The sequence below is a fragment of the Rhinoraja longicauda genome, chromosome 40 (genome assembly GCF_053455715.1).
Source record: "Rhinoraja longicauda isolate Sanriku21f chromosome 40, sRhiLon1.1, whole genome shotgun sequence".
In the NCBI taxonomy this organism is placed as follows: Eukaryota; Metazoa; Chordata; class Chondrichthyes; order Rajiformes; family Arhynchobatidae; genus Rhinoraja; species Rhinoraja longicauda.
The window spans coordinates 1,568,089-1,580,398 of NC_135992.1; the positions used below are offsets into that span (position 1 = coordinate 1,568,089).

The 12,310-nt window shown below is 50.6% G+C and overlaps 1 protein-coding gene across 1 annotated transcript in view; it reads left to right on the top strand.

Annotated features, from left to right (window-relative positions):
- Positions 1 to 12,087, top strand: part of LOC144611367 (CD276 antigen-like) — a 24,897-nt gene extending 12,810 nt beyond the window's left edge. Inside the window, exons 3-6 of the mRNA XM_078430438.1 lie at positions 1,384 to 1,728; positions 4,142 to 4,441; positions 7,715 to 7,864; positions 11,759 to 12,087. Coding sequence (XP_078286564.1) covers positions 1,384 to 1,728; positions 4,142 to 4,441; positions 7,715 to 7,864; positions 11,759 to 11,811 — 848 coding nt within the window. The 3' untranslated portion in view covers positions 11,812 to 12,087. The remainder of the gene's footprint in view (positions 1 to 1,383; positions 1,729 to 4,141; positions 4,442 to 7,714; positions 7,865 to 11,758) is intronic.
- The last annotated feature ends 223 nt before the right edge of the window (positions 12,088 to 12,310 follow it).

Sequence of the window (12,310 nt, forward strand, 5' to 3'; positions counted from 1 at the left end):
GTGTGGAGTTTGCACGTTCCCCCTGTGTGTTTTCTCCGGGTGCTCCGGTTTCCTCCCACATCCCAAGGACGTGCGGGTTTGTAGGATAATTGGCCCTCTGCAAAAGGCCCATTCCCCTGACGTCCGTCTGAAGAAGGGTCTCGACCTGAAAGGTCACCCATTCCTTCTCTCTCCCGAGATGCCGCCTGACCCGCTGAGTTACTCCGGCGGTTTTGTGTCTTCTACCTATGACAAAAGGACAGACAGACCCACAATAAATAACCCTGGGTTATTTCAGAGGCGGACTTTGAGCGGCAGTGTTGCTGCAACACAATAGTTGCGTTCCTTAGAAATGTTGTATGTTACACTTTTTCTTCAGAAAAAAGAGGGTGGTGCAGCGGTAGAGTTGCTGCCTCACAGCGCCAGAGACCCGGGTTCAATCCTGACCACGGGTGCTGTCTGTACGGAGTTTGTACGTTCTCCGCATGACCCGTGTGGGTTTTCTCCGGGTGCTCCAGCTTCCTCCCACACTCCAAAGGCATGAAGGTTAATAGGTTCATTGGCTTTGGTTAATTGGCTTTGGTAACAATTGTAAATTGTCCCTGGTGGGTGTAGGATAGTCATCGTGTGCGGGGATCGCTGGTCGGCGTGGACTTGGCGGGCCGAAAGGGCCTGTTTCCGCGCTGTATCTCTAAACTAAAAATAATGTGTAGGAAGGAACTAAGGCGAAGATAGAAGACATAAAATGCCGGAGTAACTCAGCGGTTCAGGCAGCATCTGTGGGGAGAAGGAGCGGGAGAAGACGGCAGGGGAAGAGAAAAGACATTCTGGCCTTCCATCACAGTGAGGAGGTAACTGGAGGAGACTCACTGTGATGGATGTTCCTTTTTTTTGTTTTGTGTTGGTTTGTGATTGTGTGTGTTATTGCTTATTTAGATTTTTAGATTTATTTAGATTTAGAGATACAGCGCGGAAACAGGCCCTTCGGCCCACCAGGTCCGTGCCGCCCAGCGATCCCCGCACACTAACACTATCCCACACACACTAGGGACAATTTAAAAAAAAACATTTGCCCAGCCAATTAACCTGCATACCTGTACGTCTTTGGCGTGTGGGAGGAAACCGAAGATCTCGGAGAAAACCCACGCAGGTCACGGGGAGAACGTACAAACTCCGTACAGACGGCGCCCGTAGTCAGGATCGAACCTGAGTCTCCGGCGCTGCATTCGCTGTAAGGCAGCAACTCTACCGCTGCGCCACCGTGCCACCCTTTTATTGCTCTTATTGTTGGACTGTGGGTAATGGAAAGACTTGTTTTTTTTGGATGACAATAAAGGCGGCTCTGATTCCGGGTGACATTTTGGGGCGAAGCCCTGGTTTATCTTGTCCGTGTTTTACCCCCAGCTTCGCCGTCCACCCTCACAGTGACGGGGATCGTCGGTGAAGGTTCCCTCCTGCCCTGTCTGGACACCGACGTGGGGAAACGAGCCGGCGATGACATTCGTGTTTACTGGCAGGTGGCTAGTCGGATAGTCCATTCCTTTTATTCAGGCGGAGAGCATAGCATCTCCGACCAGGGCAACAAGGCAAGGCTGTTCAGTCCAGAGTTCAAGCATGGCAACTTCTCCCTGCTTCTGACCGACCTCCGAGTGCGAGATGCAGCCTCGTACACGTGCCTCGTTCAGTTGAAACACCCCACTCAGGGCCACAGCGTGGTTCTACAAGTTACAGTCACACTACAAGTAGCAGGTAATGATTCATCATCTTAGCTTTTAAGCTTTTCTTTGTAATAACAGGGGTGGTATCTGAAGAAGGGCCTCATAGCCCCGACCGATCTTCCATCCCCTTCACCATCAAGCCTGACTTCCTGAAGGTGCTGGGGATCTGGTTCGGGAAGGCTGAGGCATGTAACAAAAATTGGCTGGAGCGGATAGCCAAGGTGGGGAAGAAGCTGGAGCTGTGGAAGCAGCGCTCCCTCTCCATCACGGGGAAAAACCTGGTCATCAGGTGTGAGGTGCTCTCGGGGCTGCTGTACTTGGCACAAGTGTGGCCCGTCCCTCCCTCCCACGCCAAGGGGATCACCCGGGCCGTCTTTCGCTTCATCTGGGGGTCGGCGATGGACCGGGTGCGACGAGCCACAATGCACAAGTCGGCAGACAACGGGGGTAAAGACGTGCCCAACGTCGCCCTCATTCTGATGGCCACCTTCGTGTGTGGCTGCATCAGGCGGAGCATAGAGCCAAGGCACGTGGGCACCAAATGCCATTACCTGCTGAGGTTCTACCTGTCCCCGGTGTTGCGAAGGATGGGCCTGGCGCAGATGCCACGCAATGTGCCAGTCAGCTGGACATTGCCGAACCATCTGTCGTTTGTGGACAGGTTCTTCCGGACCAACACCTTTGACCACAAGTCCATCGGGCAGTGGTCAGCACGGAACGTCCTGCAGGCACTGCAGGGGAATGACTCCATGGATCCTGTGGCGTGGTTCCCAGAACAGACTGCCCAGCTTGTCTGGCAAAATGCATCATCGGCAGAACTCACCAACAAGCACCAAGACCTGGCTTGGCTGGCGGTGAGGGGAGCCCTCTCAGTCAGATCCTTCCTGCACCGCCGGAACCTCACTACCAGCGCACGCTGCCCTCGGGACGGCTGCTATGGAGAGGAGACAGTGGCCCACCTCTTCACAGAGTGTGGATTTGCCAGGAGAGTCTGGAGAGGTCTGCAGGGGTCCCTGTCACGATTCATTCCGAGCAGCTCCGTCACAGAGGACTCTGTGATCTACGGACTGTTCCCAGGGACGCATTCGGAGACCGACATCGAGTGCTGCTGGAAGGTCATCAACTCGGTGAAAGACGCTCTTTGGTCTGCCCGAGCTTTGTTGGCCTCCCAGCGGAGCGAGCTGTCCGTCAAGGAATGTTGCCGACTGGCCCACTGCAGACTGCAGGAGTACGTGCTGAGGGATGCACTGAAGCTCAGTGCAGCCAACGCCAAGGCCCTGTGGGGGAGGAGCACAGTCTAGGGTCCTTCCGCTGCTGGACATTGGGGGGGGCAGGGTGTGGTGGAGAGAGACGCCCCTCCAAATAAGGGAAGGGATCCCACAGCAGTGGGCTACATGAGTGGCAAGGGTGGGGGTGGGGGGGGGGGGTTAATGTGTGTAATTTGTGTAAACAGTATTGAATGTATAGCCGAGAATGTTGGATGGAATCTTGTAAGGATCATGTATTGGATATATTTATTTCTTGAATAAAGGGGCCACAGTTTAAGAATAAGGGGTAGGCCATTTAGAACTGAGATGAGGAAAAACTTTTTCAGTCAGAGAGTTGTGAATCTGTGTAATTCTCTGCCTCAGAAGGCAGTGGAGGCCAATTCTCTGAATGCATTCAAGAGAGAGCTAGATAGAGCTCTTAAGGATAGCGGAGTCAGGGGGTATGGGGAGAAGGCAGGAATGGGGTACTGATTGAGAATGATCAGCCATGATCACATTGAATGGCGGTGCTGGCTCGAAGGGCCAAATGGCCTCCTACTGCACCTATTGTCTATTGTCTATAAAGTCTATTTTGAAGTGTGTCATAGAAACATAGAAAATAAGTGCAGGAGTAGGCCATTCGGCCCTTCGAGCCTGCTTCGCCATTCCATATGATCATGGCTGATCATCCAACTCAGTATCCTGTACCTGCCTTCTCTCCATACCCCCTGATCCCTCTGCCTCAGAAGGCAGTGGAGGCCAGTTCGTTGGATGCTTTCAAGAGAGAGCTGGATAGAGCTCTTAAGGATAGCAGAGTGAGGGGGTATGGGGAGAAGGCAGGAACGGGGTACTGATTGAGAGTGATCAGCCATGATCGCATTGAATGGCGGTGCTGGCTCGAAGGGCTGAATGTCCTACTCCTGCACCTATTGTCTATTGTCTATCCCTTTAGCCACAAGGGCCACATTTAACTCCCTCTTAAATATAGCCAATGAACTGGCCTCAACTACCTTCTGTGGCAGAGAATTCCACAGATTCACCACTCTCTGTGTGAAAAAAAACGTTCTCATCTCGGTCCTAAAAGACTTCCCCCTTATCCTTAAACTGTGACTGTGTGGAGGTAGAGTTGAAAGCTTCTGTTGGGTGCTAGCCTGTCAGCGATGTCATGTTGATGTTAACGTCACCGTTGTGTTCCAGCCCACTTTGCAGAGCCGACGCTGAATGTGGATCAGGCGGTGGGGCAGCGGCAGGGTGAAGGAGGGGCATGGAGGCTGACCTGCTCCTCCTGGGGAGGGTACCCGGCCCCAGCGGTGGGCTGGACCAGCGGCCTCCTCAACCTCGACCCCAACGGCACGGCCAACACCCGCAGCCACTGCTCCGCCGAGCGACTGTGCAATGTGACCTCGGTCCTGGGGGTTCCCGCTGGAGTGCACTCCATTACCTGTAGCATTCGCAACACCAGGCTGCAGGAGAACCACACTGTAACCTTCAGCAGCAGTAAGTGGGAAATACCCATCTCCTTGAAACATTCCCTAAATATGGACAACAAACCTCACAATTAATAATAATAATAATGCATTACATTTATATAGCGCTTTTCAAACACTCAAAGACGCTTTACAGGGATTACTAGAATATAGAGAAGTGAATAAATAGATAAATAACTAAACGAACAGAAAAAGGAGACAGAAGGTGAGGTGACGGTCAGTGGTTGAAGGCAGTGCTGAACAGGTGAGACTTCAGTGATGTTTTGAATGTGGTGAGTGAGGAGGAGTCTCTGACGGTTTGGGGTAGTGAGTTCCATAGGGTGGGAGCAGCGATGGAGAAAGCCCTGTCCCCCCAGGATCTGAGTTTGGTCCGGATGGGGGGGGACAGGAGATTGGCAGCAGCAGAGCGGAGGGTGCAGGTGGGAGTGTGCCTGTGGAGGAGGTCAGTCAGGTAGGATGGGGCCAGGTTATGGAGGGCTTTGTAGGTCATGAGGAGGATTTTGTATTGGATTCTCTGGGGGATGGGGAGCCAGTGGAGTTTGTAAAGGACCGGGGTGATATGGTCACGGATCGGGGAGTGGGTGAGTAGACGGGCAGCGGAGTTTTGAATGTATTGAAGTTTACTGATGATTTTTGAGGGTGAGCCATAGAGGAGGCTGTTGCAGTAGTCCAGACGGGAGGTGATGAAGGCGTGGATGAGGGTTTCTGCAGCTGTGAAGGAGAGGGATGGACGGAGACGGGCAATTTTTTTGAGGTGGAAGAAGGCTGTCTTTGTGATGTGTTTGATGTGTTTGTCGAAGGAGAGGGTTTGATCAAAGATGATTCCAAGATTCCGGATGTGGATACTGGGAGACTTTTCATGTTGACTTTATGTTGACAATTCATGTTGACAATTTATGTTGACTTTACTGGACTTTATCCTGCACTGGAGTTTAGAAGGATGAGAGGGGATCTTATAGAGACGTATAAAATTATAAAACGACTGGACAAGCTAGATCCAGGAAAAATGTCCCCAGTGTTGGGGGAGTCCAGAACCAGGGGACAAAGTCTTAGAATAAAGGGGAGGCCATTTAAAACTGAGGTGAGAAGCAACTTTTTCACCCAGAGAGTTGTGAATTTGTTGAATTCTCTGCCATAGAGGGCAGTGGAGGCCAATTCACTCGATGAATTAAAGAGAATTAGATAGAGATCTGGGGGCTAGTGGAATCAAGGTATATGTGGAGAAGGCAGCACGGGTTACTGATTGTGGATGATCAGCCATGATCACAATGAATGGCGGTGCGTACAGGCTGGAAGGGCCCAATGGCCTCCTCCTGCACCTATTTTCTATGTTACTAAACGTTGCTCCCTTTACCCTGTATCCATACATTGTAATCATGTGTAGGAAGGAACTGCAGATGCTGGTTTACACTGAAGATAGACACAAAGTGCTGGAGTAACTTAGCGGGTCAGGCAGCATCTCTGGAGAAAAGGAAATGGTGATGCTTTGGATCGAGAGCTTGCTTCGATTGTAATCATGTATCGTCTTTAGTATGAAACAAAAAAAGCTTTCCACTGTACACTGTACACGTGACAATAAACTAACTGAACTGAACTAAATGTCCCTTGGGTCTTCAGCCTGAAACGTTGAGTACATCTCTTCCCATAGATGCTGCCTGACCTGTATTTGACTTGACTTGACTTGACTTGACTTGAGAAGAGGTTTATCAGAATGTTGCCTGAATTGGAGGGTGGAGGTTGGACAGACTTGGATCGTTTTCTCCGAAGCTTTGCAGGCTGAGGAAAGTATCTCCGGTTATGAAAGGCCGTGCGAGGGGAGACAGTGAGAACCTTCTTCCCAGGGTGGGAATGTCAAGGACTAGAGGTTTAAGGTGAGAAGGGCAAAGTGTAAAGGAGATATGAGGTGGGTGTCTGGAATGTGCTGCCAGGGGTGGTGGTGGAGGCAGGGACGAAAGCTTTTAGATAGGCACTTGGATATGCAAGGAATCAATGGGATATAGATCACGTGGACACAGAGGACAGGCACCGGAGACCCGGGTTCCATCCTGACTACGGGTGCTGTCTCTGTACGAAGTTTGTACGTTCTCCCCGTGACCTGTGTGTGTTTCCTCCCACACTCCAAAGATGTACAGGTTTGTAGACTAAATGGCTTGGTATATTTGTTAATTATCCTAGTGTGTTAGTGTGTGGGGATCGATGGTCAGCGTGGATGTGTTGGGCTGAAGGGCCTGTTTCCGCGCTCTAAACTAAACTAAAACTAGGGGGATTAGTTTAACCTGGCATCATGTTTGGCACAGACATTATGGGCCGAAGGGCCTCTTCCTGGGCTGTACTGTCCTATGTAGGAAGGAACTGCAGATGCCGGTTTGCACTGAAGATAGACTCAAAAAGCTGGAGTATAACTCAGCGGGACAGGAAGCATCTCTGGAGAGGAATGGGTGACGTTTCGGGTCGAGACCCTTCTCCTGACCTGATCTGAAGAAGGGCCTCGACCCGAAACGTCACCCATTCCTTCTCTCCAGAGATGCTGCCCGTCCCGCTGAGTTACTCCAGCGTTTTGTGTCTTTTGTTCTATGTTCTATATAAGAATTTCCCAAGTACACCTGCCTTCGCCAGATGTTGCACAGTGTCTTGTATGTGGGTCCCTGCATATGTTTCTCATTCACTGGTCACGGCCACTGCCTAGTTTGACCTTAACTACAAGTTATAATGTTATCAACTATCTGCCTCCACCACCGCTCCTGGCAGCAAGTTCCATTGGGCGGCACGGTGGCGCAGCGGTAGAGTTGCTGACTTACAGCACTTACAGAGACCCGGTTTGATCCCGACTACGGTTGCTGTCTGTACAGAGTTTGTACGTTCTCCCCGTGACCTGCGTGGGTTTTCTCCGAGATCTTCGGTTTCCTCCCACACTCCAAAGACGTACAGGTTTGTAGGTTAATTGGCTGGGCAAATGTAAAAATTGTCCCTAGGGTGTAGGATAGTGTTAATGTGCGGGGATCGCTGAGCGGCGCGGACTCGGTGGGCCGAAGGGCCTGTTTCCGCGCTGTATCTCTAAATCTAAAAAAAAAATCTAGTGGGTGTAGGATAGTGTTGATGTGTGGGAATCGCTGGTCGGTGCGGACTCGGTGGGCCGAAGGGCCTATTTCCACGCTGTATCTCTAAACCTGATTGTATTCCTCATACCTCCAAAGATTCTGTGGAAAATTGCATGAAAGTTTGTTTGGCTTCTGATTTTGAATATTTGCATCAATATTGAACGGACGTTTCCGTGTCGATGCAGGGTTCCAACAAGAGTATACGAAGGAAATGGTTGAGTCGGTGAGAGCCACACATCACCGGTGGATTGTTCCGGCCACCATCACTGCTTTCACACTGCTGCTGCTACTCCTCTACCTCCTAATGGGACACCTCCACAAGTCCCAACTAAATGGTGAGTGTTTTAACCTCTATAGTTCAGCGAAATTATACATACGAGCAGGGCTAGAAGGTTTGACTTGGTAGACACAACATGCTGGAGTAATGCTGGACTCCATCATCTTCAGTGTAAACCACATCTGCAGATCCTTGCGATAGACACAAACTGCTGGAGTAACTCAGGAAATTCCAGAGAAGGAATGGGTGACGTTTTGGGTCGAGACCCTTCATCAGACCCTTCTTCAATCTCGACCCAAAATGTCACCCATTCCTTCTCTCCAGAGATGCTGCCTCTCCATAGGGTCTCGGACCGAAACGTCACCCATTCCTTCTCTCCAAAGACGCTGCCTGTCCCGCTGAGTTACTCCAGCATTTTGTGTCTACCTTCGGTGTAAACTAGCATCTGCAGTTCTTTCCTACACAAGATTGGATTTGATATTTGATTAGTTTATTTGAGTTTAGAGATACAACATGGAAACTGGCCCACCAAGTCCACGCTGATCACCCGTTCACACTAGTTTAATGTTCTCCCACATTCACATCCACTTCCTGCACGTAGAGGTAATTTACAGAGGGCCGATTAACTACACGGGTTTGGGATGTGGGAGGAAACCGTGCAAACTCCGTACAGACAGCACCCGTAGTCAGGATCGAACCCGGGACTCCGGCGCTGCAAGTGCTGTAAGGCAGCAACTCTACCGCTGCGCCACCGTGCCGATTAGTTTAGTTGAGTTTGGAGACATGGCATGGAAACAGGCCCATAAAGTCCACACTGACCTTCGGTCACTAGTTCAATGGTATCCCACATTCCCATCCACTCTCTGAGGGGTAATTTACAGAAGCCAATTATTAACTTCCAAACCCACAAGTGTTTGGGATGTGGGAGGAAACCGGAGCACCAGGAGAAAACCCACGCTGTCGCAGGGAGAACGCGGAAACTCCACACAGGCAGCACCCAAAGATATGTGGGTTCGTAGGCCAATTGGCCTCTGTAAATTGTCCCGAATGTGTAAGGAGCGGACGCAAAAGTGGAACTAGTGTGAAGGGAGATCGATGGTCGGCCTGGACTCGGTGGGCTGTTTCCATTCTGTATCTCTACACTAAACTAAAACGAAACCAATATTAAGTTGAACCTTGTATGATGAATATCTAAATTAAACTAAACAATAGCATACACGTAATGTCACTGACAGGGACTTTTTAAAGTTTACTGGTCTGTGTTAGGTTCTGTGTTTGTCCCCCACATTGTTTTGATTTCTTTCATAAGGTCATAAGGATGAGGTCATTAGGCCCATCAAGTCTACTCTGCCATTCAATCATGGCTGATCTATCTCTCCCGCCTAACCCCATTCTCCTGCCTTCTCCCCATAACCTCTGACACCCGCACTAATCAAGAATCTCTCTATCTCTGCCTTAAAAATATCCACTGACTTGGCCTCCACAGCCTTCTGTGGCAATGAATTCCACAGATTCACCACCTTCTGACTAAAGACATTTCTCCTCATTGTGCCGAGGTCAGTGACACCCTCTCCCCTTCCCTGTCCCCCCTTCTACGATGAATGAGCCCAACGGGTCCACTTAGTCTGGTCTCCTTCCGAAAAGAACGTCCTTTAATTCTGAGGCGATGACTCTCCCACTAGTGGAAACGTCCTCTCCACAACCACTCTATCCAAGCCTTTCATGATTCTTTCTTGACTTCAGTCCCTATTGCTGGGTGCAGGAGCAGGCCATTCGGCCCTTCCGAGCGAGCACCGCCATTCAATATGATCATGGCTGATCATCTAAAATCAGTTCCCCCTTCCTGCTTTTTCCCCATATCCCTTGATTTCCTTTAGCACTAAGATCTAAATCGAACTCTCTCTTGAAAACACCCAGTGAATTGGCCTCCACTGCCTTCTGTGGCAGAGAATTCCACAGATTCACAACTCTCTGGGTGGAAAAGTTTTTCCTCACCTCAGTTCTAAATGGCCTACCCCTTATTCTTAAACTGTGACCCCTGGTTCTGGACTCCCCCAACATGGGGAACATTTTTCCTGCATCCAGCCTGCCCAATCCTTTAAGAATTTTACATGTTTCTATAAGATCCCCTCTCATCCTTCTAAGTTCCAGTGAATACAAGCCCAGTCGACCCATTCTTTCACCACTAACTTCCACCCTGCCCTCAAATCACCCGGACTGTCTCCGACACCTCTCTCCCCTTTCTCCATCTCTCTGTCTGCTTCACAGGGGCACGACAATCGCCTGACGTCCACTATAAACCCACTGATTCCCACAGTTATCTGAACGACCCTTCCTCCCACCCCTACCTTTTATAAAGACCTTATTCCCTCCTCTCCATTTCTCTGTCTCTGATGCATCTGACCCAATGTGAAGCTTTCCATTCTCGGACGTCCAAGATGTCCTCTTTCTTTAGTGAACGTGGCTTCCCCTCTGCTGACATAGATTGATCCCTCACCCCCGTCTCCTCTGTGTCCCGTAGTTCTGCTCCCCCCCCACCCCCCAGACAGAACCAGCATGGAGTTCCCCTGGTCCTCACCTCCCCCCCTCCCCCCCCCCACCCCCCAGACAGAACCAGCATGGAGTTCCCCTGGTCCTCACCTCCCCCCCCCCCCAGCCTGGTTACCATTGACAGGCATCACAAGGTGGGCTAAAAGAGCCCATTTCTGTGCTGTGCAGGAAGGAACTGCAGATGCTGGTTTACACCAAGGATAGACACAAAGTGCTGGAGTAACTCAGCAGGGCAGGCAGCATCTCTGGAGAGAAGGAATGGGGGATGTTTTGTGTCGAGAGTGTGAAGAAGGGTCTCCAGACAGTTTGCCTGCTCCATCTCTATGCTGTTTGATTCTATGAACACTTAACTTTCTTTTACCTGGTTATTGATCTGTCTGGCAAATGAAAGAGGTTATTGTTCATAGAGTTATACGGCCCTTTGGCCCAACTTGTCCACACCCACCAACATGCCCCATCTACACTAGTCCCACCTGCCTGCGTTTGGCCCATATCCCTCCAAACCTGCCCTATCCATGTACCTGTCTAACTGTTTCTTAAACGTTACAGTACCTGCCTCAACTACCTCCTGCGGCAGCTCGTTCCATTCACCCACCACCCTTTGGGTAGAAAAGCTACCTCTCAGGTTCCTATTAAATCTTTCCCCCTTCACCTTAAACCCATGTCTCCTGGTTCTCGATTCCCCTAATCTGGGCAAGAGACTCTGTGCGTCCACCCGATCAACTTCTCGCGTGGGCACAGGCCCGAGGGTCCACTGTTCCTCTGCAAATTGCCCCTTAGTGTGTGGGTGAGTGGGGGTATCTGAGGGGGGTTGACGAGAATGTGGTGAGAATGAAATATTGGGTCAGTGTAGACAGGAGGTTGATGATCGGCAGGGACTCGGTGGTCTGAAGGGCCTGTTTCCATGCTGTGTCCTTGAATTCAATCAAAATGCCCCCTCCCCTGACATCAGTCCCCTCTCTCCAGCCCCTCCCCCAGACCAGTTCTCCCACCAGTCTTCCTGTCTCCGACTACATCCTATCTCTATCCCGCCCCCTCCCCTGACATCAGTCTGAGGAGGGGTCTCGACCCAAAACGTCACCCATTCCTTCTCTCCAGAGATGTTGCCTGACCCGCTGAGTTACTCCAGCATTTTGTGTCGACCTCCGATTTAAACCAGCGTCTGCAGTTTGTTTCCTACTCCTTTACTATGAGAGGGATCACCGTGATCTTTTTGAACGGGAGAGCGGTGTTGGGAAGTAATGAGAGGCCACTCAGGCTCCTATCTCTCACGTTCTTCATCGGTTGATGAGTGAGAGGAGCAGAATTAGGCCATTCAGCCCATCGAGTCTACTCTGCCATTCATTCTCTGTGTGCTGGGATTGGAGTGCCTTTGCCATGACGGTTGTCTGTCCACTTTCAGAGGTCACGTACAGAACATCGAGGACGTGTGGAGACTCCGCTGTTAACCTGTAGCAAGGACAAAGCAGGAGGAGAGGGATCCAGAAGCTGTGCTTTATGGAGTGTGCGTCCTGTGGAGCTGCCCGAGGATTATTTTGTACACGTTTCATTTGTTTGCTTTAGTTTAGTTTAGTTTAGAGATGCGCCGTTCCACCGAGTCCGCGCCGACCAGCGATCCCCGCACACTAACACTATCCTACACACACTGGGGACAATTCACATTGATACCATGTCAATTAACCTACAAACCTGCACGTGTTTGCAGTGTGGGTTCCTCGTCCACGGGGAAAACCCGGAGAAAACCCACGCAGGTCACGGGGGGAACGCACAAACTCGTACAGACAGCACCCGTAGTCGGGTCCGAACCCGGGTCTCCGGCGCCGCCAACACTCCAAAAATCTACTATTTTTAAATAACACATCTCATTCGATTGTGCGGTTTCTTAAACTGCAAAATTATACACCCCAGACTAAAGAAAGGTCTCGACCTGAAACATCACCTATTCCTTTTCTCC